This window comes from Giraffa tippelskirchi, chromosome 5 (genome assembly GCF_054371585.1).
Source record: "Giraffa tippelskirchi isolate mGirTip1 chromosome 5, T2T-mGirTip1v1.2.pri, whole genome shotgun sequence".
NCBI lineage: Eukaryota > Metazoa > Chordata > Mammalia > Artiodactyla > Giraffidae > Giraffa > Giraffa tippelskirchi.
The window spans coordinates 18,696,092-18,721,429 of record NC_137279.1 but is presented as its reverse complement, the minus strand read 5'-3'; the positions used below and the strand labels follow the sequence as shown (position 1 = coordinate 18,721,429).

The 25,338-nt window shown below is 37.8% G+C and overlaps 1 protein-coding gene across 7 annotated transcripts in view; it reads right to left on the bottom strand.

The window, feature by feature from the left end:
- Positions 1-25,338, bottom strand: part of ACBD6 (acyl-CoA binding domain containing 6) — a 194,383-nt gene that overhangs the window by 42,984 nt on the left and 126,061 nt on the right. The window contains exon 7 of one of the 7 annotated variants that reach the window (XM_081485839.1): positions 16,300-17,953. The exons of the other annotated variants lie outside the window; for them this stretch is intronic. Within the exon in view, the coding sequence (XP_081341965.1) occupies positions 17,732-17,953 (222 nt within the window). The 3' untranslated portion in view covers positions 16,300-17,731. Of the gene's footprint in view, positions 1-16,299; positions 17,954-25,338 lie in introns of those variants that run through there. 7 annotated transcript variants of the gene reach the window in all.

The following is a 25,338-nucleotide window of genomic DNA, read 5'->3' as shown; positions in this document are numbered from 1 at the left end:
CCCTAGGTTTTAAAGGAAATCTCCATACTGTTTTCAATAGTGGCTGTATCAACTTATATTCCTACCAGCAGTGTAAGAGGGTTCCCTTTTCTCCACACCCTCTCCAGCACTTGTTGTTTGCGGATTTTTTGATGATGGCATTTCTGACCAGTATGAGGTAATATCTCATTGTAGTTTTGACTTGCATTTCTCTAACGATGAGTGATGTTGAGAATCTCTTCATGTGTTTATTAGCCATCCATTTGTCTTCTTTGGAGAAATGTCTGTTTAGTTGGCTCTACAATTTACCTAGCTTCTAAAGTCAGAAATGTGAGTTCCCATCCTTGACTTGTTTCATCCTTTATATCTAATCCATAAGCAATCCTACTGGTTCTACTTCTAAAATATATATATGTCATTTCTCTTTACCCTCATTGTTACCACATGTTACAAACAGTGTCCCCCCCAAAAAAAAAGACATGTTGAAATCCTAATTCCTGGCACCTCAGAATATGGCCTTATGTAGAAACACAATGGAATGACACATCCACAGGTCAAGGAATGCCAAGAATCGCTGGCAAACACTAGAAGCCCCAAGAGGCAAGGAAGGATTCTCCCCTATGGGTTTCAGAGGGAGAGTGACCCTACTGACAATACTTTCTACGGTTCTAGGTCACTCAGCTTGTGGCACTTTGTTATGCCAGTTTTAGGAAACATACCCCACCTCAGTACAAACCTCCATCATTTCTTACCTGGACAGAAGCAGTAACTTCATACTCATTCCCCTCCCTTCTCCCACTGTCAGCCTACTCCAGTCTATTCTTCAGACAGCGGTGACAGCAGCCTTCTCAAAAGTTAAACTAGATCATTCATTACTTTGGTTTAATGCCTTTTAGTGACGTCCTGTTGCTCTTGGAATAAAGTTCAAAACTCTTACCATCATGGCCTAGGGCAACAGTTCTTTACCTTTTTGGTCTCGGCACCCTTTTATAGTTAAGTCTTCAAAATTACTGAGGACCCTAAAGAGTTTTGGTTTATGTAGTTTAAATCTATCAATACTTACTGTATTAGAAATTAAAGTTCAGACATTTAAAAACCATTACGTTACTGTAAGTAACTCAATTTCAAAAATAAATGTATTTTCTAAAAGATAAAACAGAGTGGCATTGCTTTGCTTTTTTGGAAATCTCTTTAAAATCTGAACAGGAAATAACTAGATATCCATTTCTAGTTCTGCATTCAATCTATTGTGACACCATGTCATGTAGCCTCTGGAAAATGCCATTGAAGGCTCACGAGACAGTAAAATGTGAAAAAGGGCAAATAATGTCTTAAAACTATTATGAAAATAGTTCTGACTTTATGGACCCGAAAAGATCACAGAGACCCCCAGGGGCTCCCAGTCCATACTTTGAGAACCACTAGGCTAGGAAATCCTGTATCACTTAGCCCCGCCTAACTTTCTAATATGAGCTCATAAAATGTCTACTCTTTAGATGGCTGTCTCCTTCTTCATCCTTCAAGTTCCAGTCTGTCACCTATTTAGACAAAGTTCTCTCTGATATTTGCTTCAAAGAGGTCACCTCCTGTTGTTATTTTTTAGTTCAATCTCCTTATTGTTTCTTCAATAGCATTTATTACAATTTATATTCAAAGGATGTATTTATCTGTTATTTTCATTTGAGTGTGAGCTCTGTAAAGTTAGGAACCATGTATGACTTTTGACTGTTATAATCCTAGCAGCTAGCATAGAGTCTGGTACATAGTAAGCACTCAAACATTTTACCGAATGGAAAAAAGAATCATGGATTTGTGCAAATATTATCTGCCAAGGATGTTCACTGCTTACATCCACTCATTAACAGATATTTACTGAGTATATACTATGTGCCAGGCACTGTTAAAGTGCAATAAATAAAAATAGACAAAATCTTTACCCTAGTTTTGGAGGAAGGGTGTATAGAAAATAAACCAAGTAAGTCAAATATATGTTAAATAAAACAGGAAAGAATGAGGAATGCTGGAAGAGGGTAGAATGAGTTTCAACTTTAAGGGGTTAGTGTAGGCCTTACTAGAAAGGTTTTGGATATAGTAGTTTGGGATATCTATCAGATAACAGAGAGGTCAAGGATTACTTTTGTTGATCAGTTGCTAAGTCGTGTCCGACTCTTTGTGACCCCATGGACTGCAGCATCCCAGGTTTCTTTGTCTTTCACTGTCTCGCAGAGTGCCATCCAACCATCTCATCTTCTGTTGCCTTTCTCCTCTGCCTGCCATCAGTCTTTCTCAGTATCAGGGTCTTTTCCAATAAATCGACTCTTAGCATCAGGTGGCCAAAGTATTGGAGCTTCAGCTTCAGTCCTTCCAATGAGTATTCAGGACTGATTTCCTTTAGGATTGACTGGTTTGATCTCCTTGATGTCCAAGGGACTCTCAAGACTTTTCCAGCACCTCAGTTTGAAAGTATCAGTTCTTCAGCACTCAGCCTTCTTTATGGTCCACCTTTCACATCCGTCTGTGACCACTGGAAAAACCAAAGCTTTGACTAGACGGACCTTTGTTGGCAAAGTGATAGTTCTGCTTTTCAATATGCTGTTTAGATTTTTTTTTTTTTTTTCCTTTTTGTAAATAGAAACTTTTTTTTTTCCTTTTTTTATTTTTTTTATTTTTTTTTATTTTTTTTTAATAAATTTATTTATTTTAGTTGGGGGCTAATTACTTTACAATATTGTAATAGTTTTTGCCATACATTGACATGAATCAGCCATGGGTTTACATGTGTTCCCCTTCCTGGACCCCCCATCCATCTCCCTCCCCATCCCATCCTTCTGGATCATCCCATTGCCCCGGCCCTGAGCCCTTGTCACATGCATCGAACATGGAATGGTGTTCTGTTTCACATATGATAATATACATGTTTCAATGCTATTCTCCCAGAACGTCCCACCCTCACCTTCTCCCTCACCCAGGAATGCAAGGTTTTTTTAACATCCGCAAATCAATCAATGTAATACACCACATTAACAAATTGAAAGAAAAAAACCATATGGTTATCTCAATAGATGCAGAAAAAGCCTTTGACAAAATTCAGCATCCATTTATGATTAAAACCCTCCAGAAAGCAGGAATAGAAGGAACATATCTCAACATAATAAAAGCTATATATGACAAACCCACAGCAAACATTATCCTCAATGGTGAAAAATTGAAAGCATTTCCCCTAAAGTCAGGAACAAGGCAAGGATGCCCACTTTCACCACTACTATTCAACATAGTTTTGGAAGTTTTGGCCACAGCAATCAGAGCTGAAAAAGAAATAAAAGGAATACAGATAGGAAAAGAAGAAGTAAAACTCTCACTGTTTGCAGATGACATGATCCTCTACATAGAAAACCCTAAAGACTCTACTAGAAAATTACTAGAGTTGATCAATGAATATAGTAAAGTTGCAGGATATAAAATTAACACACAGAAATCCCTTGCATTCCTATACTCCAATAATGAGAAAACAGAAAGAGAAATTAAGGAAACAATACCATTCACCATTGCATCAAAAAGAATAAAATACTTAGGAATATATCTACCTAAAGAAACAAAAGACTTATATATAGAAAACTATAAAACACTGATGAAAGAAATCAAAGAGGACACAAACAGATGGAGAAATATACCGTGTTCATGGATTGGAAGAATTAATATAGTGAAAATGAGTATTCTACCCAAAGCTGTTTAGATTTGTCATAGCTTTTCTTCCAAGGAGTAAGCGCCTTTTAATCTCATGGCTGCAGTCACCATCCTTGGTGATTTTGGAACCCAAGAAAATAGTCTGTCACTGTTTCCATTTTGTCCCCATCTATTTGCTATGAAGCGATGGGACCAGATGCCATGTTAGTTTTTTGAACGTTGTTTTAAGCCAGCTTTTTCACTCTCTTCTTTCACCCTCATCAAGAGGTTCTTTAGTTCCTCTTTGCTTTCTGCCATTAGGGTGGTGTTATCTGCATATCTGAGGTTATTGATATTTCTCCTGGCAGTCTTGATTCCAGCTTGTGATTTATTCAGCCTGGCATTTTGCATGATGTACTCTGCATATAAGTTAAATAATCAAGGTGACAATATACAGCCTTGATGTACTCCTTTCACAATTTTGAACCAGTCTGTTGTTCCATGTCTGGTTCTGTTGTTTCTTGACCTGCATACTGATTTCTCAGGAGGCAGGTCAGGTGGCCCAGGATTCCCATCTCTTGAAGAATTTTCTACAGTTTGTTGTGATCCGCACAGGCAAAGGCTTTAGCATAGTCAATGAAGCAGAAGTAGATTTTTTTTTTTTTTTTGGAATTCCCTTGTTTTTTTTATGATCAAGGGGATGTTGGCAATTTGATATCTGGTTCCTCTGCCTTTTCTAAATCCAGCTTGTACATCTGGAAGATCTCAGTTCACATACTGTTGAAGCCTCAGTTCAGTTCAGTTCAGTTCAGTCACTCAGTCATGTCCGACACTTTGCGACCCCATGGACTGCAGCACGCCAGGCCTCCTTGTCCATCACCAACTCCCGGAGTTTACCCAAACTCATGTCCATTGAGTAGGTGGTGCCATCCAACCATCTCATCCTCTGCCGTCCCCTTCTTTTCCTGCCTTCAATCTTTCCCAACATCAGGGTCTTTTCAAATGAGTCAGCTCTTTGCATCAGGTGGCCAAAATATTGGAGTTTCAGCTTCAACATCAGTCCTTCCAATGAACACCCAGGACTGATCTCCTTTAGGATGGACTGGTTGGATCTTCTTGCAGTCCAAGGGACTCTCAAGAGTCTTATCCAACACCACAGTTCAAAAGCATCAATTTTTTGGTGCTCAGCTTTCCTTATAGTCCAACTCTCACATGCATACATGACTACTGGAAAAACTATAGCCTTGACTAGACGGACCTTTGTTGACAAAGTAATGTCTCTACTTTTTAATGTGCTGTCTACGTTGGTCATAACTTTCCTTCCAAGGAGTAAGTGTCTTTTAATTTCATGGCTGCAGTCACCATCACTATCTGCAGTGATTTGGGAGCCCCAAAAAATAAAGTCAGCCACTGTTTCCACTGTTGAAGCCTAGCTTGAAGGATTTTGAGCATTGCTTTGCAAGCATGTAAAATGTGCACAATTGTACAGTAGTTTGGCATTGCCTTTCTTTGGGATTGGAATGAAAACGGACCTTTTCCAGTCCTGTGGCCACTGCTGAGTTTTCCAAATTTGCTGGCAAACTGAGTGCATTACTTTAACAGCATCATCTTTTAGGATTTGAAATAGCTCAACTGGATTTCCATCACCTCCACTAGCTTTGTTTGTAGTGATGCTTCCTAAGGCCCACTTGACTTCACATTCCAGGATGTCTGGCTCTAGGTGAGTGAACACACCATCATGGTTATCCAGGTCATTAAGATCTTTTTTATACAGTTCTTCTGTATATTCTTGCTAACTCGTCTTAATATCGTCTGCTTCTGTTAGGTCCATACCATTTCTGTCCTCTATTGTGCCCATCTTTGTGTGAAATGTTCCCTTTGTATCTAATTTTCTTGAAGAGATTTCTAGTCCTTCCCTTTATATTGTTTTCCTCTATTTCTTTGCATTGTTCACTTGAGAAGGCTTTCTTATCTCTCCTTACTATTCTTAGGAACTCTGCATTTAGATGAGTATATCTTTCTTTTTCTCCTTTGCCTTTTGCTTCTCTTCTTTTCTCAGCTATTTGTAAGGCCTCCTCAGACAACCATTTTGCCTTGTTGCATTTCTTTTTCTTGGGGATCGTTTTGGTCATCGCCTCTTATACAACGTTACGAACTTCCGTCCCTAGTTCTTCAGGCACTCGGTCTATCAGATCCAATCCCTTGAAACTATTTGTCACTGGAGATATAAACTTGAGATCTGAAGAGCAGATATATAAAGCCCAGAGACTGGATGAGATCACCAAAGGAATGGGTATAGAGAAAAGAGATCAGACAATTGAGCTCTGGGGCATTTCAAGACAAAGCAGGTAGGAAATCATTTCATCACTAACTACTGTCTGACTCTTGCAACTTCATGGACTGTAGCCCACCAAGCTCCTCTGTCCATGGGATTTTTCCTGGCAAGAATACTGGAGTGTGTTGCCATTTCCTTCTCCAGGGGATCTTCCCAACCCAGGGATCAAACCTGTGTCTCCTGCATTGGCAGATGGGTTCTTTACCACTGAGCCACTAGGGAAGCCTGAGAACAGGAAAAGGAGCAAGCAAAAGGGACAGAGAAAGAGCTACTGAGGAAGATTGAGCAAAAGGGACCTTTCTAAGGTCAGAAAGGGAGTAACCAAAATCACTGCCCTGGAACACAAGAGAATAAAGCATTTAAAGAAAAAGTCATTCAAATTCTGCTGATAGGTCAAGAACGGTAGGGACCAAAGAGTGGTCACTGGATGTAGCAGAAGTGCAATGAAAAACAGAAAGATAGAAGTAAATACCTAATTCAAGTGGCTTCAAGAAATAACAAGAGAGGAGAAATTAGAGTATAAACAACTCTTTCACGGAATTCTGAGGAAGAATGAAATGGGGCAGGAGTTGGGCAGTTAAGTGGAGTAAATAGATAGCAGTATATTTATATCTGCTGGAACCTATACAGAAGAGAGGGAAAACTGATAATGCAAAAAAGGATATATGCAGTAAGAGCTTGAGTGGGATGGTACCTAGTGTGTTAACAGAGGGGCTGGCCTTGGGCACACAGGTGGTTCATACACACTAATGCGGGGAAAGTGGGCTATGTAGGTACAGATGCAGGCAGGTAGACAGATGTGATGGTAGAACTTGTGGAAGTTCTCTTTTCACTGACTCTTATTTTACCTCAGTTTAATGGGAATGAAAGTCATTAGGAGAGAATGAGGATGAGGAAGGAGGTGTTTGAATTTTGAGCAGAGAAGAGAACATATGAAAGAGTTATCTAAGAGAGGGAAGAGATAACGGGAGTAGGGAAACGTAGAGTTGCTTCTGGGCAGCAGTGAGGGCCCACTTGAGATCAGTAGTTATAAACCTGAAGTGGACATAGATACGGACGTTTCTCCTGTCATGTGTAGCTGCATAGGTACAGACATGGAAGAGTAGAAGAATTAATTTAAACATCTATTTCTGAAAGCCTATCAGGGACACAATGATAAATAAACCAGTTATAGTCTATGCCTTAGTGGAGTTTACAATTTAGTTTATGTACTGTAAAAGACAGCAACCTAAACAGAGAAATGGCTGCAGCATAATATACTTGTAGGACAGACTATTAGGCAAACATTATAGAAAGTGTGCTGAAGAATATCTGATATGCATATGAGAAGATATTTATGACAAGTAAATAAAGTAGGTTATAAAACTATATACAGTATGATCTCATTTTTGTTTTTAAAATGTATTATCTACCTATAGAACAAACAGAAGGAAAGCATCCAAAGTGATAAAAGGGGTTATCTCAGGGCTAAGATTGCAGATGACTGAATTTTTTTTCTTTACACTTATTATTTGTAAAAATTTCAATAATACATTGTTATCACTTTTACAATAAGAAAAGTTACTGTTGATTTATATTCTTTGAATTTGAATACCATCTATATATTTACAAACATTTTTCAGTGATTATTACTTGGCTATACCAATAAAAACTGATCAAACTAATTAAAATTATGGTTAGGTATAAATGTCTATTTACAGGTACAGGCATGATAGGGTTACTTGCCTGCTGCCCCCCTACCCCAATCCATTTGTTGTTTGCTGTGCTCCTCAGATCACCATGACTAATTTGAGGCTTTTGAGTTCAGATGCTGTGGGCTGAAGTGTTCCTGTGTTTACTGTGAAATATTGGGATTTTTGATCTTTCAACTTAGAGCATGTTCACCTAGAAATCAATTAGAGCAGGGGCATAAATATGAGAACCATGACTGCAATCACAGAATTGATTGGCAACTGGGGAATAGAAAGACAGAGGACAACCAGGCTGTCTTCTATTAACTTTTCTGTCTTCCAAGAGTACTAGAGAAAAGGAGCAGGCTTTAAAAGACATAAATTTTCCTCAACTCTGAATTGTTTATATGTCTAAGTACCGTGACATGTCTAAAGAAGAGGTATTTGGGTGAAACAAAAGATAATTATTTATAATTACTCTCTAGCCAAATTGTAGTCTTTTTAAGGGGCCAAATGTAAATTCTTCTTTTATTCATCTTTTGTATGCCTTGCACATAATAAGCACTCAAGAAATATTTGATCAAACTTGATGATTATGACTCACTTAAATACCACCTGTTCAGGTTTTAATCATTATTAATAATTATTTTAAATCTACTATATTTTAAAATACTATGATTATGATGTTTTAATAAAACACATCATCTTGTATCTGCAAAATCTTTATCTCTGTTATTCCTGTGTGTTAAAGTGTAGTTTATATTAAAGCATGATATGACTCCAGTTTTTTCTTTGTAACCTCAAAATAGGATATAGGAACCCAAACCTTAGTCTTTATAAACATTTCTGTTTTAAAATATATTACAAAGAATAAATGGAATTGAATGTCAAGAATGAGTAAGTGAAAGCTTTTACTCATCTGGTTTACAACTTATATCAGCTAATTTTTCTAAATTTAAGTTGATTAAATTTTTTGGTTGTTTCATTTCAAATGACCACACCAGAAGAGGGTTGTTTGTCATAGTTATTTATGCTTTTCCTTTCTGTTTTAGCTTAAGAGAAATGTTCAAATTTAATAAATATGTAGTTGTTATAAACAGGAGCAAAAACAATTCTAATAAATTAACATTGGTCATACATTTTAAATCTCTGTAAGGGATTATATATTAGGAAAAATAAAAATGCTCAGGTGAATTAAAAAATTCACATAATAAACTTAAAATGTAGAAAAATTCAAACTATAAAAGCATAGAAATGTACAGCTCAGTGCATGCTCAGTCGTGTCTGACTCTTTGAATCCCCATGGACTGTAGCCCACCAGGTGCCTCTGTCCATGGATTTCCCAGGCAAGAATACTGGAGTGGGTTGCCATTTCCTCCTCCTAGGAGATCTTCCCGACCCAGGGATCGAACTTGCATCTCCTGCATTGGCAGGTGGATCCCTTACCACTGAGCCACCGGGGAAACCCCTAGAAATGTATAACCCCTTCACTATACTCTCATATACTGTTTCTAAATAAATAAAAATTCATAAGAAACACAAAATAATGACAAAGTATTATAGGGAACTTAAAGACCCAGACTCCTAAATATGAAAAGAAAAAATGTACCATTACTTAGTGATTCTTGACCATTATCTTTATTTAATAAGGATGCTATTTTTAAAATAATTATATTTTATTTCTTATTTATTTATTGGCTGCCCTGGGTCTTCATTGCCGTGTGCCGGCTTTCTCTGGTTGCGATGAACGAGGGCTACTCTCTAGTTGCGGTGCACGTGTAGTTGTAGCCTCTGGGCTCTAGAGCACAGGCTTAGTTGCTCCACGGACGTGGGATCTTCCAGATCAGGGATTGAACCTGTCTCTTGCATCGGCAAGTGAATTCCTAACCACTGAACCACCACAGAAGCCCTGCCATTATCTTTAAATGGCAGGGAATCACGAAAGCTTCCCCTTGCTCTGACAGGTTCCTGTGTCTGACTTGTGTAGGACTCTAAGCTATCACCCATTACTCAGATTCCATTCATAAGCAGCCACTCTTCTTTATAACTTGAAGTAGGACCGTGAACCTTCACAATCCTTGCTTAAAACTTTCTTTCCCTCACAGCTCCCTCATCTTTTACCTTCTATTATCTATGAATATGTCTGAGTCTTCCTGCTTTTTTGAAAGTAAGGACCTCTGGCATAGTTGAACTTTATAGACCCCTATTTCCTTTATCCCTTCAACCTAGCACAAAACTTGGCATCAAATAAAAGTTAAATGAGACAAACATAAACTACTTGCAGAGAAATCAAATATAGTCATACCTCACTAATCCAGCGGTTTGGTTTTTGGTATTCTCAAGTACTTGGAATAGGGCCCACAGCCCAGGGGAAGATGCTGATAAGAACCATACTAAACATGTTGTGACCAGCTGACTCCTGTATAGAGGGATTCTCCTAGCTTGCTTGAGAAAGCAATGAAAGGCCAGCTTTTACCTATGAAATATGAGATGCAACAGGAGGCAGAAGAGACACAGAAAGTGATGGAAACAAGGATTAGGGAGCAGAGATGGTAAGAGGGCCAGCAGAGCCTAATGGTAATTAGAAGAAAGAATGAGGGCAGCAACAGTAGCAGCCAGCAGAAATTAGAAGCTTTGACAGAGGTGGCAAGTTGCAGACAAAAGACCACAGGGAACAGCCGGCCGTAAAGAGGGCTGGCTGGCTGCATGCCAACCAATAGATTTTAGCAATCTCAAGAGGGAAAGAGAAGATTTGGCCCTATGCTTCACCATCTATAAATACCTGTGGTATATATAGCACAGTGATTTAAGAAGGAGGCAATGATGTATAGAAACTATTTAAGAAAAAAGATCATAGAAAAACAGTTTAAAAAGCAGCATTTTGAAACCAACACTAATCTAGAAGGTTTAACTTTGTGAAGTGTGCTACATTGTTCAGGACATTAAAATAAGGAAAGAAAAAGGAACAAAAAGGAACAAACCTGCTTCATAGATAGGTTCATTTCTGTTATATTTCAGATTCCACATGTAAGTGATAATAGTATTTGTCTTTCTCTTTCTGATTTACTTCATTTAGTATGATAATCTCTAGTTGCATCCATGTTGCTGCAAATGGCATGATTTCATTCCTTTTTATGGCTGAATGGTATCCCATTGTATATATGTATTTTATTTTTATCAGCTCATGGGTTAACAGACATTTAGGTTGTTTCCTTGTCTTGGCTATTGTGAACAGTATTTCTGTGAACATATGGGTGCATCTATCTTTTTGAATTACAGTTTTGTCCAGATATATGCTCAAGAGTGGAACTGCTGGGTCATATGGTAATTCTATTTTCAGCTTTCTGAGGACTCTCCATACTGTTTTCCATAGTGGACGCACCAACTTACAATTGCACCAATAGTGTAAGAGGGTTCCCTTTTCTCCACACCCTCTCCAGCATTTGTTATTTGTAGACTTTTTAATGATGGCCATTCAAACTGGTTTTCACAATGAAAATTTTCATAGTCTGGTAGGTTCACAAAATAGTTCCCCACCCATAGAGGATGCTGTGAAATAGGCACTTTCCTTTTGGTATCTGGGAAATTAGTTAATATCTTCTGCTGTTGTTCCTCAGACACAAATCCTTTATCAATTCTTATCTGAATGAATAGGATGGTGTCTTCACTGCTATTCTTCCCTATTGCCCTTCTCCTTAGTAGTAGTACACCATCACTAGATTAATTACTCTAAAATAATCCATTATGTGACTCCTTTTAAAAACACACATACACACACATACAGACACATGTACACATGAGTGCATACACACAATAGTCCTTAATCTAAGCATCAAAGCGTCCATGGTCTGGATCCACTTTATCCAATTATTTTTCATGACCACCACATATCTAGATTGAGCTGTTTCTGCTACTTGTCCCTGTTCTCCCTCGGTGGCCATCAAATAGCACCTGAGCTTTTACTGTTCAGGGCTGGCCACAGTTCCCTCTTGATGATGTCTCTGACTACATGGCTCATACCAGTCTCTCCATTTTCTCCCCCATGACCTTTCCCAAAACATTTTCAGAGTCTCACTATGGCACCTGATTATATTCTGGCTCCTCATTGTTCTTTTTAGAGAATGAGTTTCATATTGTCTCACTTTTTAAAAAATGCCACCAACTTATCATTGAGTCAGTTTTTCAGCAGAATGTCCCATAGTCCAGATTTGCCAGCTTACTATCTTCTGATGTCATTTACATCATTATCACATGTATTTTTTTTAACAGGTTTTATTAAATTTGGGTTCAACTTTTTTTTTTTTTTTTGCTAAGAATACTTAAAAAATAGTGCTGTGTTTCCTACTGAGACAGGGTCTTGAAAAGCACATGGTATTAATATTTGAAAGGGTGAGGTGGACTTCTGTGTGAGAGGATAAGGGTGAACATTACAGGCAAAGGAAAAGCATGCACACACAGATGGACGTAGGTAAGAGTGTGTGTGAAGTGTTCAAGGTAGGACTCCACTGATACTGGCTAGAGTAGGTCTTCCATTCCATTCACAGCACTGGATGCACAGGTTTCATCCCATCCAGTCCTGCCAAACCAGCATGTCTAGGGCTAGAGGCTCATATATATATATTTTAAAAATAATTTTATTCTTTCTTTCGGCTAGCCCTACTTTGTTGCTACACAAGGGCTTTTTCTGGTTGTGGCGAGTAGGGGCTACTCTCTAGTTGCAGTGCATGGGCTTCTCATTTGGGTAGCTTCTCTTGTTGCGGAGCACAGGCTTTAGGGAGCGTGGGCTCAGTAGTTGTGCACAGGCTTAGAAGCTGCGAGGCATGTGGAGTCTTCCTGGAGCAGGAATCAAACTCATGTCCCAAATCCATTGGCAGGAGGATTCTTTACCACTGAGCCACCAGAGAAGTCCTAGATATCTTTATCTTTACAGAGTTCCTAAGGAGATTCACATGCTTTGCTGCTCCTGAAACCCTCTGGTCTGGGGAATAGTGTACATATAAGTAGTCTGCTCTTGGTATTGGAGATGGAAATGGCAACCCACTCCAGTGTTCTTGCCTGGAGAATCCCAGGGACGGGGGAGCCTGGTGGGCTGCCGTCTATGTGGTCGCACAGAGTTGGACACGACTGAAGCGACTTAGCAGCAGCAGCAGCTCTTGGTATGTCAAGCTCATTCCTGTTTCAGGGATTTAGGGCATGACTTCTAGCACCTTCTCTCTACTGAAGTCTCTGTTTAACTATTACTTCCCCTCAGTAAAGTCTTACTTGATCACTCTGTTCAAAGTAACCAATCATCCTTCACCTTATTTCTTAGTGCTTATCTGGTAGTCTTATTTATTTGTTTTTGGTATGTTTTCCTCACTAGAATGTATGCTCTCAAAGAGTGTGGACCTTGTCTGTCTTGTTCATGGTGGGAATTCCAATGCTCAGGAAGAATCCTGGGTATATGAAAGGTGCGTGCTAAATACTTAGGATGAATGGATAAATTTGACATATTTAGGAAATTCTTTTTAGAACACTCTTATGTAACATAGATTGTTGTTGTTGTTTAGTTACTAAGTTGTGCCCAACTCTGTGACCCTATGGACTGTATCCTGCCAGATTCCTCTGCGGGATTTCCCAGGCAAGAATACTGGAGTGGGTTGCCATCTCCTTCTGCAGGGGATCTTCCTGACTCACGGACTGAACCCGAGTCTCCTGTATTGGCAGTCAGATTCTTTACCACTGAGACACCTGGGAAGCCCATGTACTGTAGCTAGGAAGGAATAAAATCATCCTTTAAGACTGTCTTCATTAAGATTGAGGTAGTAAATACCTTCTTTGAGAACTTCTCTTTGCATTTTGGATATTTTGCTTTATGATATCTCATTTCACCTTACTGTTTAAAAGGAAAAATTTGAGATAGCATTTCATAGATGAAAACTGCAACCCTGAACATCTATCTCATCAGTTCAATAATAATTTCCAAATGTACTTAATGGACTATTAAATCAGTAATTAGAAATCAAATCTTGCTATGCTGCAAAAGATGTCAAAATTATATATACTCAGACCAAGATATTTTAAAATTAAAATTTTATTTAATTAGCATTCCTCAGAGAAAGATATTTTAAAATTAAAATTTTATTTAATTAGTGTTCCCATAATCTATATTAAAATTTATTTGTACCCAGATGACTTATAAAAATATAGGCAGGGCAGTATAAATACACAGAAAGAGCTCATGGTGGTTAACAAAATTCAATGATATCTTTAATAGTATAGTTAACAACAACCAAAAAAAAAACCCAATAGAAAAAAGATTTAGGGTTTGAGGAGTAGGGACAAATACAAATAAAGTGAAAAGACTTTTATACAAGCTATTTTGTGGGGTGTTTGGAAGCATTCCTTCTTTCAGCCACACTTTTGTGAGTTTAAGTTAATGGATTTCTATTGCACTCCTGTTGTCACTATTGCTAATGCTTTCCTATGGATGAAGCAGATACCTGGTTATTTAAGGAGTAGGATAAATGGGTCAAGACAGCGTTCCCTATCCCAATTCACCAGGGAGCGTTTGAGAATTCCACCTGACATGAGGACAGCACTGTGCTCTTAAACAATCTGCAGTTTGATCCGATTGTTCCCCAGTGGGGGACGTAGGCCACAGCTCACTCAAGAGTCATTGATTGGATTAACAGCCTAATTCCCAACAGATGAATAGAATACTGATGTCTTGTCAGCCCAGATCACAAAAGGAAAACACAATCTGCTTCTACAGCTCAGAGATTTAACCCTCTATTTACCCTGAGGCTAGAATTTCAGTTTTTCATACTGTAATTTCTTCAGAACTATTTGCCGATAAATATAATGAAGTGGTGGTTTTTTATCACCATCCACGTGTTTTCATCCCCTTTTAGAGTAATTTTTTAAATCTTTAAAAACATGGAAAGATTTTTTATTTCAGTTTTTACTATCCACATTAGTCCTGCAGCCTAAATTCTTTTCCAGTTTCCTAAAGAAATATTATATAAGCTGTTTCCTCAGGGGAACCCAATAAAAAAGGACACAGCCTCTGGGGAAAAAAGGTAGCAAAATCCATACATTCAAATATAAAACATTTTGAGCTGTTTTTCTGGCATAAGCAACTGATTTTATTGAAGGGAATGAATGATTGTATTAAGGGGAATAGAGTCTCAATAAATGTTAGCTTTATTTTATTCACCTACTACACCTCTACCTTCCATCTATAATTTAATAACTTTTATGTATGGTTGTACAACTAAGAGTCAAATTAAAAGGTCTCAGTGGTATAGGTTTAAAAATAAGACCAAGAGACTTAATTCAAGTCATCTATGAATTAGAATTCTATAATAAATATATACACGTCTTGTATGAGTAGCAAAACAATATTCTGGGCCAATTTAATGACAGTTCATTTTGTGTGTATCTTTCTGCCTATAGCCTGCCAATATAGTAAGAAAGATGATTTTAGTTGTGAGTAAAAATGATGGTAGTGGCGAAGCTTGTCTACTACGCTAGGCAATTTACATAGGTCCTCTTATGTAATCTGCCCAACAACCTTATGAAGTAGGTATTAAGTTATCTCATTTCACAAATGAAGAAACTGAAGCTTAGTTATGTTAAGGAACTTTGAGGTCACAGGATTTATAAGATGTGGAGCCAGAATTGAGGTTTCTGGCTCCAAAGCTTATGCTCTTAAACATTACTGGGATTTTATGGGTTTCTCTACATAGCTAATATTTATATTTTTCAGTATCAAGGTATTAAAATTAAGATTCAGCCTTCTCTTAAAATCTGTTATTACTCTTGTAAAAACACCTCTGCATTTACAAATGTTCTCTTTTGGCTCTTTTTCTTTAGGACATTTTAAAATGAATTTCATGATAGCCCCCTAAAATCAGCCATGTCAAAAACCAGGAAACTCTTTTTTTTGTCTGTGGCTTTGGAGTCTTAGTCAACTTCTATCCCTTTTCTTTACCTCTTATACTGTCTTTCATCAAGTGAAGTTGATTGAATTTTTCTGTACCGTATCTGATTCTTTCTTTCTCTACAGTAATGGACCTTATCCAGGTCCTAACCTTCTAATCCACTAATCCCTACAATAGCCTCCCTAATAATTTATCTGGTCTCCCATCTCTTTTGTAAGCATTGTCCTTAGCATGCCATTCTACTTGAAACTTTGAAGCATATTTTTTCTAATTGTCTTCAAGTCAGATAAGAATTCCTAACTAAGGATTTCTGTAACTTTTAATATTTTTATGGTTTTAAATGTTAACACTACATACAGGAAGTTTAGATCAGTTCAAATATGAGAACATATTATATAGAATTGTTTCTATTACTAAGTATTATACTATTACATTATAATCTGATTCTGTATGGTAATATGTTTCCATAATACCTATTATTGAAAAACAACAATTAAAGGAAAGAGAATACATGTTTTGAAGAGAGACAAGGAAAAAGCTCAACTAACACCAATTAAGACTCATTCATAAAATATGTACAATGTAAAAGATCTTTATGCTACTCCCACAGATCTTAATTTATTTTTCTATATGCATTTCAGACATGCTTTTCTTTTTGGGCATCCCTGGTGGCTCAGATGGTAAAGAATAGAAAATTAACACTTATTTTAAATAAATTTACACTTAATTTTACAGAACACTTTCATATATACCAACTTTATTAATATTTGAAACCAACAGTCTGAAGTAAGGTATTAGGAGGTATTCACAGCTCCATTTTATAAACAAGGAAATTCAAGCAAGGAAATTCAAGCTCAGTAGCGTTAAAATGACTTAGCTAAAGTGATCTATTAAGCCAAACAATAGAATTAGGACTTTATGTATTCCATTTATATAGAAATAAGTTTTGTAATTTTAATGTCGAATTTCCACTTCTAGAGCAAAAGCAACAGTTATCACTGAATTTGGATAAAACATTAGCTACTAAATAATCTGTATAAAGATCCTGCCTCCATCCATGAACATGTTGCATGTTCATTCATTTAGGCATCCAAAAATTCAATTGGGAAAAAAGGACAGCCTAACTAAAAATTGTATCTTTACACTAAAATAAAACAATCTGAAACAAGTAGCTAGAAGATATTAATACAAATATCATGAACACATTCTAAATCAAGACAGGCCCTTTTAGAAATTCTCTAGAAGGTGAAAGATCTTCAGGAGGATGATTCCCAAGTAATCCCTTTCTTCAGTATGGGAAAGAAGGGGCAATAGAGAGCATGAAGAAGCAGAAATGCTTCCTTGCATATTAGAGACAGAAACATTTCAATGGTGCCTAGAGACGTGATGCTCCCGTGCCACAAAGGATAGTTCATAAGCTCTTTTTTTTTTAATGGCGAATATTTTTCTTTCATATGGTGTGAACTCTTAAAAGAATCTGCTTGCAATGCAGGAGACCCCGGTTTGATTCCTGGGTCAGGAGGATCCCCTGGAGATGGGAAAGGCCACCCACTCCAGTATTCTGGCCTGGAGAATTTGATGGACTGTATAGTCCACGGGGTTGCAAAAAGTCAGACATGACTGAGACTTTCACTCCACTCACTCGCTTAAATTCAAAGGAAATTTTGATAGTCCTCAAGAACATAAATTTGTGGCAGAAACCTTTGTTCTAGATGTCCTGGTAGGCACGTCCACTAACCCATCTTTAAAGTATAATACTCTGAAAGGTCTACTGTGAGTAATACCCAGAGGTTTTCACATTCTACAAGTCTACAGCTTTAAAGTCCTATCCTGTAATATAAAAACAGCATTTTAGCAGATATTTTAAAATAAGTCATATTAACTTTCCTCTCAAACAGTAATGTTAATAATATCAAACAGAAACCAAAATCAACCAAAAAACAAATGAATAACAACAAAAAAAAACCCCAACAGTTTTAATAACAAAGAAAATCAAATCAATGGTGTATCCTTTGTGGTAACAGAGACTTGTCTGATTGTGGAAACCAGGTTAAAGACAAGGGCTTGGACAGTTGTGCCCTGAAACAAGCAGACTGCAGGTTTTATAAATACATACAGAAATAATTAAAATATAAGGGGTTTAGCGGGATTAATCTCCTTTAAATAATCTCTGCCACAAAGCCTGTAAAGACACTGCTGGCACCAGGCCCATGTGAGACCAGCTGTCGAATATCAGAGTGGCAGAGACGAACTGCTCCCACTTCTGCACTGCCCCCTCTGTGCGATCTTCTCTGGACCCCTTCTTCATTGCTCCCTGCACCACAGGGACAGGCCAGCAGAGTAACACCTGTGGCCATGTGGAGCATTCTCCTTTGACTTGACTCAGGAGAAAAACCAAAACACAAAAAGACAGTTGGTGCTGGAAAGAAGTCATGAGATAGAGGCTCAGAGGCCTCTAGGGAAATGCAGGAGGGCTCCGGAAAAGTGCTGATTACCTGATTCCATTCATTTAACCCAGGGAAATTTCAAAGTCACCTTTAATTGTTTTCAAACTGCGTTTTAAGTAATGTAGATAGTACCCTTACTCCCAAAGGAAGCACAAAGCAGCTGATAACTCTTTAAAAACAGTAGCATTTGTTTCGCTTCAAAGTTAGCCACAAATTGAACAAATATCTTAAGGTGATAGTGCAATGAATTAAACAAGTCAGATATATCCGGGGCGGGGGGGGGGGCTCCTCTACTTCTGTTACATGGTATTTCCATAACTTTAAAAGGAAACCATTAAAAAATCCAAACAACAGCTTCTTGAATGACATGAAATCAATGTTATATACCACTGTAAGAACAGATATACATGTACGTATTTTCATACATATTCCTCCACCAGGAGAAAATGAGGCTGAGTGCTGGACTGTCTCCTTTGAAAGTGTCTATTTGAGGTTCTTAAATCTGTCTTTCCAGTTTTGTGTCTATGATTTTTGGACATCAGCAAATCTCTCTGCTATAATTCTTCTTGTCAAAAAGGTGATCTTTTTTTTGTCTCCTATTTACTTCACAGGTACACTTTAAGGACAAATAAATAGTATCTAACTCTTCAGACACTCAAGTAAAAGCAGGCTATTAGATCAATTCCAAGTATTTCAAAGGAAATACTGCTGACACAGCTAGGATGGAATATTCTGGATAACACAATTACCATATTTCTTACACAAAAATGATCAAGTTTCAAGGAATCAGAATATCAAATGTAATTTACTTAAAAAAATAGAAGGTGCTTTGACTTTTTACATAAAACGGGCAGAAATTCTTGTTAAAAAGAAAGTTAAATATCAGGATACTATCAACAAAGCTTCATTCTACTACTATGCAATGGAACATAGAAAACTTATGTTCAGTTTCTAGTTTTATTCAACAACACAGAACTCCCACATTTCTTTAATGTCCTGCACTGTCTTATAATGAAAGCTTCATTTTATGTTTTCCCTCTCTTCGGAATGGGTTTTAAAGACTGCCAAAGTGAAGGCCAAATGTCAAATACGTGCCTGTCCACTCAAGACTATTGATGTCCATCAATACATTTTTCACACATCAGAGTGCTCTCAGATGTTAATGACTTTCAGACTAAATGATTAGATTCAAGTTTTGAACCACTGATCCAGAGGTATCATCTTTTCACAGATGCCCTAGGTCAGTGGTCCTCCCAGTGTGGGCCCTGGGACAGTGGTATCAGTTCGACCTAGGAACTTGTTAAAAATGCAAATTAGGCTCCACCCTAGACCTATTGAACCAGAACCTCTGGTAGTTGGGCCCAGAAATTTCTTTTAACAAGTGCTGCTGCTAAGTTGCGTCAGCCGTGTCCGACTCTGTGCAACCCCATAGACGGCAGCCCACCAGGCTCCTCCGTCCCTGGGATTCTCCAGGCAAGAACACTGGAGTGGGTTGCCATTTCCTCCTCCAGTGAATGAAAGTGAAAAGTGAAAATGAAGTCGCTCAGTTGTGTCCGACTCTTCGCGACCCCATGGGCTGCAGCCTACCAGGCTCCTCCGTCCACGGGGTTTCCCAGGCAAGAGTACTGGAGTAGGGTGCCATTGCCTTCTCCATTAACAAGTGCAGGTGATTCAAATGCTAGCTAACATTGAGGACCACTCCCCTATGCTAGTATCCTGTGCTGTGCTCAGTCACTTCAGTCTTGTCCGACTCTGCAATCCTATGGACTGTGGTCTGCAAGGCTCCAGCATCCATGGAGTTCTCCAGGCAAGAATACTGGAGTGGATTGCCATTTGCTTCTCCAGGGGATCTTCCCAACCCAGGGAACAAACCCGCGTCTCTTATAGCTCCTGCATTGGCAGGCGGATTCTTTACCACTAGGGCCACCTTTATTCTCTGTAAATGAGCACCATCTTTTGGACAGCAGTGAACAAATTACATGTTACAGAGTTTACTAAATTATTAAACAATTTATCTTTTCCTTAATTTTTAAATTTAAACATACGTGGTAGGATTTCTTTTCATCTTCTAGGGAAAAGCTGCCCATCAGAGAGACCATTATAATCTGGTGCACTGTTTTTATAGTTCTGTAACATAAACTGACATTTATTGGAGCTTCACATAAGATTTTTCCATCAACGGATGTGTTGGAAGAGCAATAACCAAGTGTGCTGTGTTGGGCAACTACCTACACATCAGGATACTTTTCAAAGCCATCAGGCAAAGGGGGTCAGTTGAATTTTTTTTTACTGCACAGGCTAATGCTTTAAAAGTGTCTTGATGGAATCAAGGAAATTGGATTGTCCCCCCATTTGCTGGGCTAAAACAAGCCTTTTTTATTTATCCCATTAGAGGAACACAAGAGAAACCTTTTAAATGTCACTAAAAATTTCCCTGCATGGCAAAACCCAGTCAAAAGGGTTTTAATTTTCTCTGAGAACTCTTAAGTAATGCAGTATCTCAAGGTTTAATAAATTGTAGGTGGGATAGTTTTTGTTACAGGCAACAGGCAACTTTATTCTTTTTAAACAGGTGCTTAGACATGCCTTAGGCTTCTCTCTGTTGAGAGAGGTTAGGGCACTACCTCAAACAGCAGAGAACTCAACTTCAGTCCAAATAACAGCAACAAAAAAGAACCATGATGGAATCTGTATAATCTGAGACAAATTTTTAGAACACTTATAAAATGACAATATTTTTAAATGTATTTAAAGTGATGGTTAATCTTTCTATATGTGACATTTTTGTATTGAGTTTCTTGAAAAATTTCTTGAAGAATCTGGCTTTGAACAAAGCCCAAGGAGAACACAGAGATTAGGTATGTAACTTTTTCTCAACAGAAAGAGGTATTGCAGAGCAAAGACTGTATTCCCAACCTGTAACAGGGTAAAAACCCCCTAGTATACAACTTCAAAATACTACAGGAACATCAAATAATAAAGACAAGTTGATTTATGTAACATGGATTATACATTTATAGAAATTTATGATATATAAAATATACCTTCTATGACTTTTTTGGTGTATTTGCTGATTGGATATCACCATTAAACATTGAGATTTTTTTGGTTGATTTGTTTTCCGTCTTCAACAAACTATTACAAGTACTTCCAATCATCATATAGAAGGAATGCCAGAAAGGAGGACTTTAAGTGGGGGAGGAGGAGGTATCGCTTAATCTATAAGAGGGGTTCCTTTCTGAATCTCACTTTATTATAAATATTGTTAACCATACTCAAATGAGAATCATACAGCTTACTCTGTTCCCTAGTTCCCCAGATGAAGAAGAAAAAGAGAAATCATGCTAAAGAGAAAATATATCTAATAGAGCAATTAATAATTAAATTATGTCAAGTATTCCTCTTTTATTATCTGCTTTTAAACAATAATTTTAGCTCACATCAGGGTCAGATGGCCTGGGGTCCAACAACAAAGTAGTTCTGTAGGGGAATCCTGCAGGCTTTACTAACTGTTCGTGTTTCAAATCTACCCTGTGACCAGCTATACCCTATGACTACAGCTACTTCAGAGGGAGGCTTAGTGAAGTACCAGCTGACAAACGAAGAATGTGAAGTCGACTGGGAAAAAGAAAAATTACCCTTTTGTCATGTCTAATCAGCTATTTCTATACTTTTGATAAATATGCTTTAATTATTCATTAAAATTTGTACTTAAAAGCTAGTATCCTCTTTAATGGAAACGCCAGCTTTATTACTGAAGTTCCTAACAACTTAATATATTTCATTATTATTCTATCCTTTATATATACAGCTTTTCTTTTTTTAGGTGTTAGCAATAACTCAGAAGCTTTAGATAAAATTCTGTGTTGTTAGGCCTTGAAAGCTGAGTCACTGAAAATCTCCCAAGTCTGTCAACATTCATAAAAGAACCATCAATTATCAAAAGACAAACTAAACAAGCAACTGAAGGGAAAAGAAACTAGAAATGGCAGTAAGGGAATGTATTAAGAGATTCTATAATGAATATTAAATAATTGAAAGATCCTGTCATTGGCTTAACTTTACTGTTGCTTTCATAGGAAGACCTTTGCTATTCACATGAATGTCAGGGTTTGGGATTAGCAAAGTTGAGAAAATTTAGTTTTGTTTTCTTTGCTAGAATATAGGAACTCTTAATTCTGGATTCTTAGATTTCCAGAACATCTAAGGAAGGGCTTCACTTGCTAATCTTGTTAGCGAAAATTCTATGTCCATACCCTTTCTCTCTGGTGTTTATAGCTTTCCTCATATTCTTCCTATAAAGATTAAAGACCACTATTGTAGGGTAGCAGTATACATTAAAAGACTGGCCATGAATTGGCAATTGCTGAAACTGGATGAGTATACAGAAGTTTGTTATACTATTCTCCTTAATTTTGCACATCGTTTTAAATTTTTGTGATTAGTTTAAAAAAAAAAAACTGTGAAAGAAACTCACTGTGCATACAAATCAGTTCTTGATAAAGGGCTGTGGTAAATCTAAGCAAATCGCTAAGATAAGTGATAATTCTATCTTTCCTTACACCTGGGTTCGATCCCTGGGTTGAGAAGATCCCCTGGAGAAGGGAAAGGCTACCCACTCCAGTATTCTGGCCTGGAGAATTCCATGGTCTGTATAGTCCATGCGGTTGCAAACAGTCGGACAAGATTGAGGGACTTTCACTTTCATTACATCATAAAGTAAGTCAAATGAAGGTAAAGGATTTGGAGTTTTATAAAACGTAAGTGTGAAAATCTTTTATGGGAAAACTTTCAATGATGCAAGTTACTTTACTTTTGAAATCATTATTCTGTTTCACAAAATGTCAAAATTTGACACAAAATCACAACAAATGAGACAGAAAGGGTAACTGGTAAAGCAAAGACAAAGGAGGTGGTGGTTTGGTGCTTGCAGGGGAGGGGGGAAACTGAAAGGAATAAAGTGGTGGGCTTAATCGAATCACTTTGAAAAGCTGCAGCCTCTCAGAGTTAACCTTGCCAATCAGAGGAAGCAGGAGTTGAAACATGTTTGTGCACATTAAACTTAGCCTGTGTCCTTGAACCTATGGTGCACTGCCTCCTCTCAAGCAGCCTGGGAAGACTTCGTAATGCTCACCCTTAGAGAGAACCTTGAATTCCATTAGAAAGCTCCACAGGAAGGAGAAACCCTCAAGTGGCAGCTTGAACCACAGAGAGAGCTCATACCCTTTACTAATATTAGAAGTGAGCTCATGGGATTAAGTCTGCAAGTCCTGGAAAATTAAAAGGTATGAACACACTGACAAATGCCATTATATCAATAAGATATCTTTAAGTCTGCTTTCCTTTTTTTCTTAAAGATATGGCAGATATTTAAAATGATACCATAAAGACAGCTTACTAAGTCTACAATTAAATTCTACAACTGGTCTGGTTATAGTCATTACGATTGTAATATTTACCTCTGTATCATGCTTTGCTACAAAATCATTCACCCATGTGATGACCTAGTAAATTTTATACACAAACTATACTTTTACATGAAATATGAAGGTAGATACTACGTTGTCTTTCACATATCTGTTATTATAGTTCTACTGTTCTGTATAATGAAAAAGTATCTTATACAATGTACAGTTTTAGTACTACATGTAGGCAGGCTCAGACTCAAGCTGTAGGAGAAATTTCTAATAATGAAAACTTTCCAAAATGGAACAGACTACTTTGTGAAGTGAATAGAAATGCTCAGACCAAGGCTAGCTGGCTTAACTACTTTCTGGAAATTGAGCAGAGATAATTACTGCAGTAGGTGGGAAGTTGAACCTGATGATCCTAAAATTTCCTTTCTACCTTTAAGATTTTACAATTATGGTTTATTCAAGGTAACAAAATCAGTGGCAGAATAGAAACTGGAATCTAGGTAACTTGACTCAAGTCTAGTTTTTCTAAACACAAGGTTATAGACCCCCTCAAATGTCCTTAGGCAGCAAATAGAGTGAGGTTAATTGGGTCAGGGAAGCAATAGTGAGGGCTTCCCAGGTGGCAAAGTGATAACTGCCTGCCAATGCAGGAGACACAGGAGACATGGGTTCGATCCCTGGGTCAGGAAGAGCCCCTGGAGAAGGAAATGGCAACCTACTCCAGCAATTTTGCCTGGGACATCTCATGGACAGAGGAGATTGGCAGGCTATCGTCCATGAAGTTGCAAAGTGTCGGACACGACTGAGCATAGCACATTCATACAAGCAATAGTGGGCTGATGGGAGTTAGAGAGCTCAAGGCCTGGCAACAGAGGGCAGCAGCTACTTAGCTCCAGCTGATTGCTGACCTATGGGAACTTGCCCAGCATTACCAAAATTCCATGGACAGAGAAGCCTGGAGGGCTACAGTCCAAAGGGTCACAAAAAGTCAGACATGACTGAGCATGCACGCACCATATTTTCAGATTGTTCAAGAGAATCTTAATAGCTACACTTTTATGTGAAATTAATTGGCAGTTAATTATAAACTGTTGTAACACTGTAGGTGCCAAACAAAAATAGATATTTGGGCTGCGTATGACCCATCCCAATTTGTGACTATGAGACTTTCCACAAAAACTCCATTTCCAAACTGTTGATTTTGTAAACTCTTCTCTACATTCTTCAAATTTATCAACATCCTTTGTGAGAAACAAATGCCTAAATTTTATGTTTTATATTAACTATAGTTCTCTATGGATATAATAATAGTTTGCTCTGGTTACTACAGTGGTGGTGTTATGCTGGCTTTTGTAAGATCAACAGTACATTGCTGTCTCATTGTTCACCAACTGTCCACAATAACTCAAATTTTCTACAGATAATATTTGTGTATAATCAATCTCTAAACCTGAGCATATGAATTAGCCTATAAATATTATATAGCACTTAATTTATAGAAAAATCACCTTTCCTTTAAAGAGTCACTTTTCCCCCTGAATTCTTATTCCCATCTTTTAGGCATTATTAACCACTCTAGGAGATCGAACCATAGGAATCTGATAGGAAATCAACCCTGAGAATATTCATTGGACTGAGGCTGAAGCTCCAATACTTTGGCCACCTGATGCGAAGAGCTGACTCATTGGAAAAGACCCTGATGCTGGGAAAGATTGAAGGCAGGAGGAGTAGGGGACGACAGAGAAGGAGATGGTTGGATGGTATCACCAATACAATGGACATGAGTTTGAACACACTCTGGGAGATGGTGAAGGATAGGGAAGCCTAGAGTGCTGCAGTCCATGGGGTCGCAAAGAGACACAACTTAGCGATCGAACAACAACATGAGTGTATCAGTTTGAT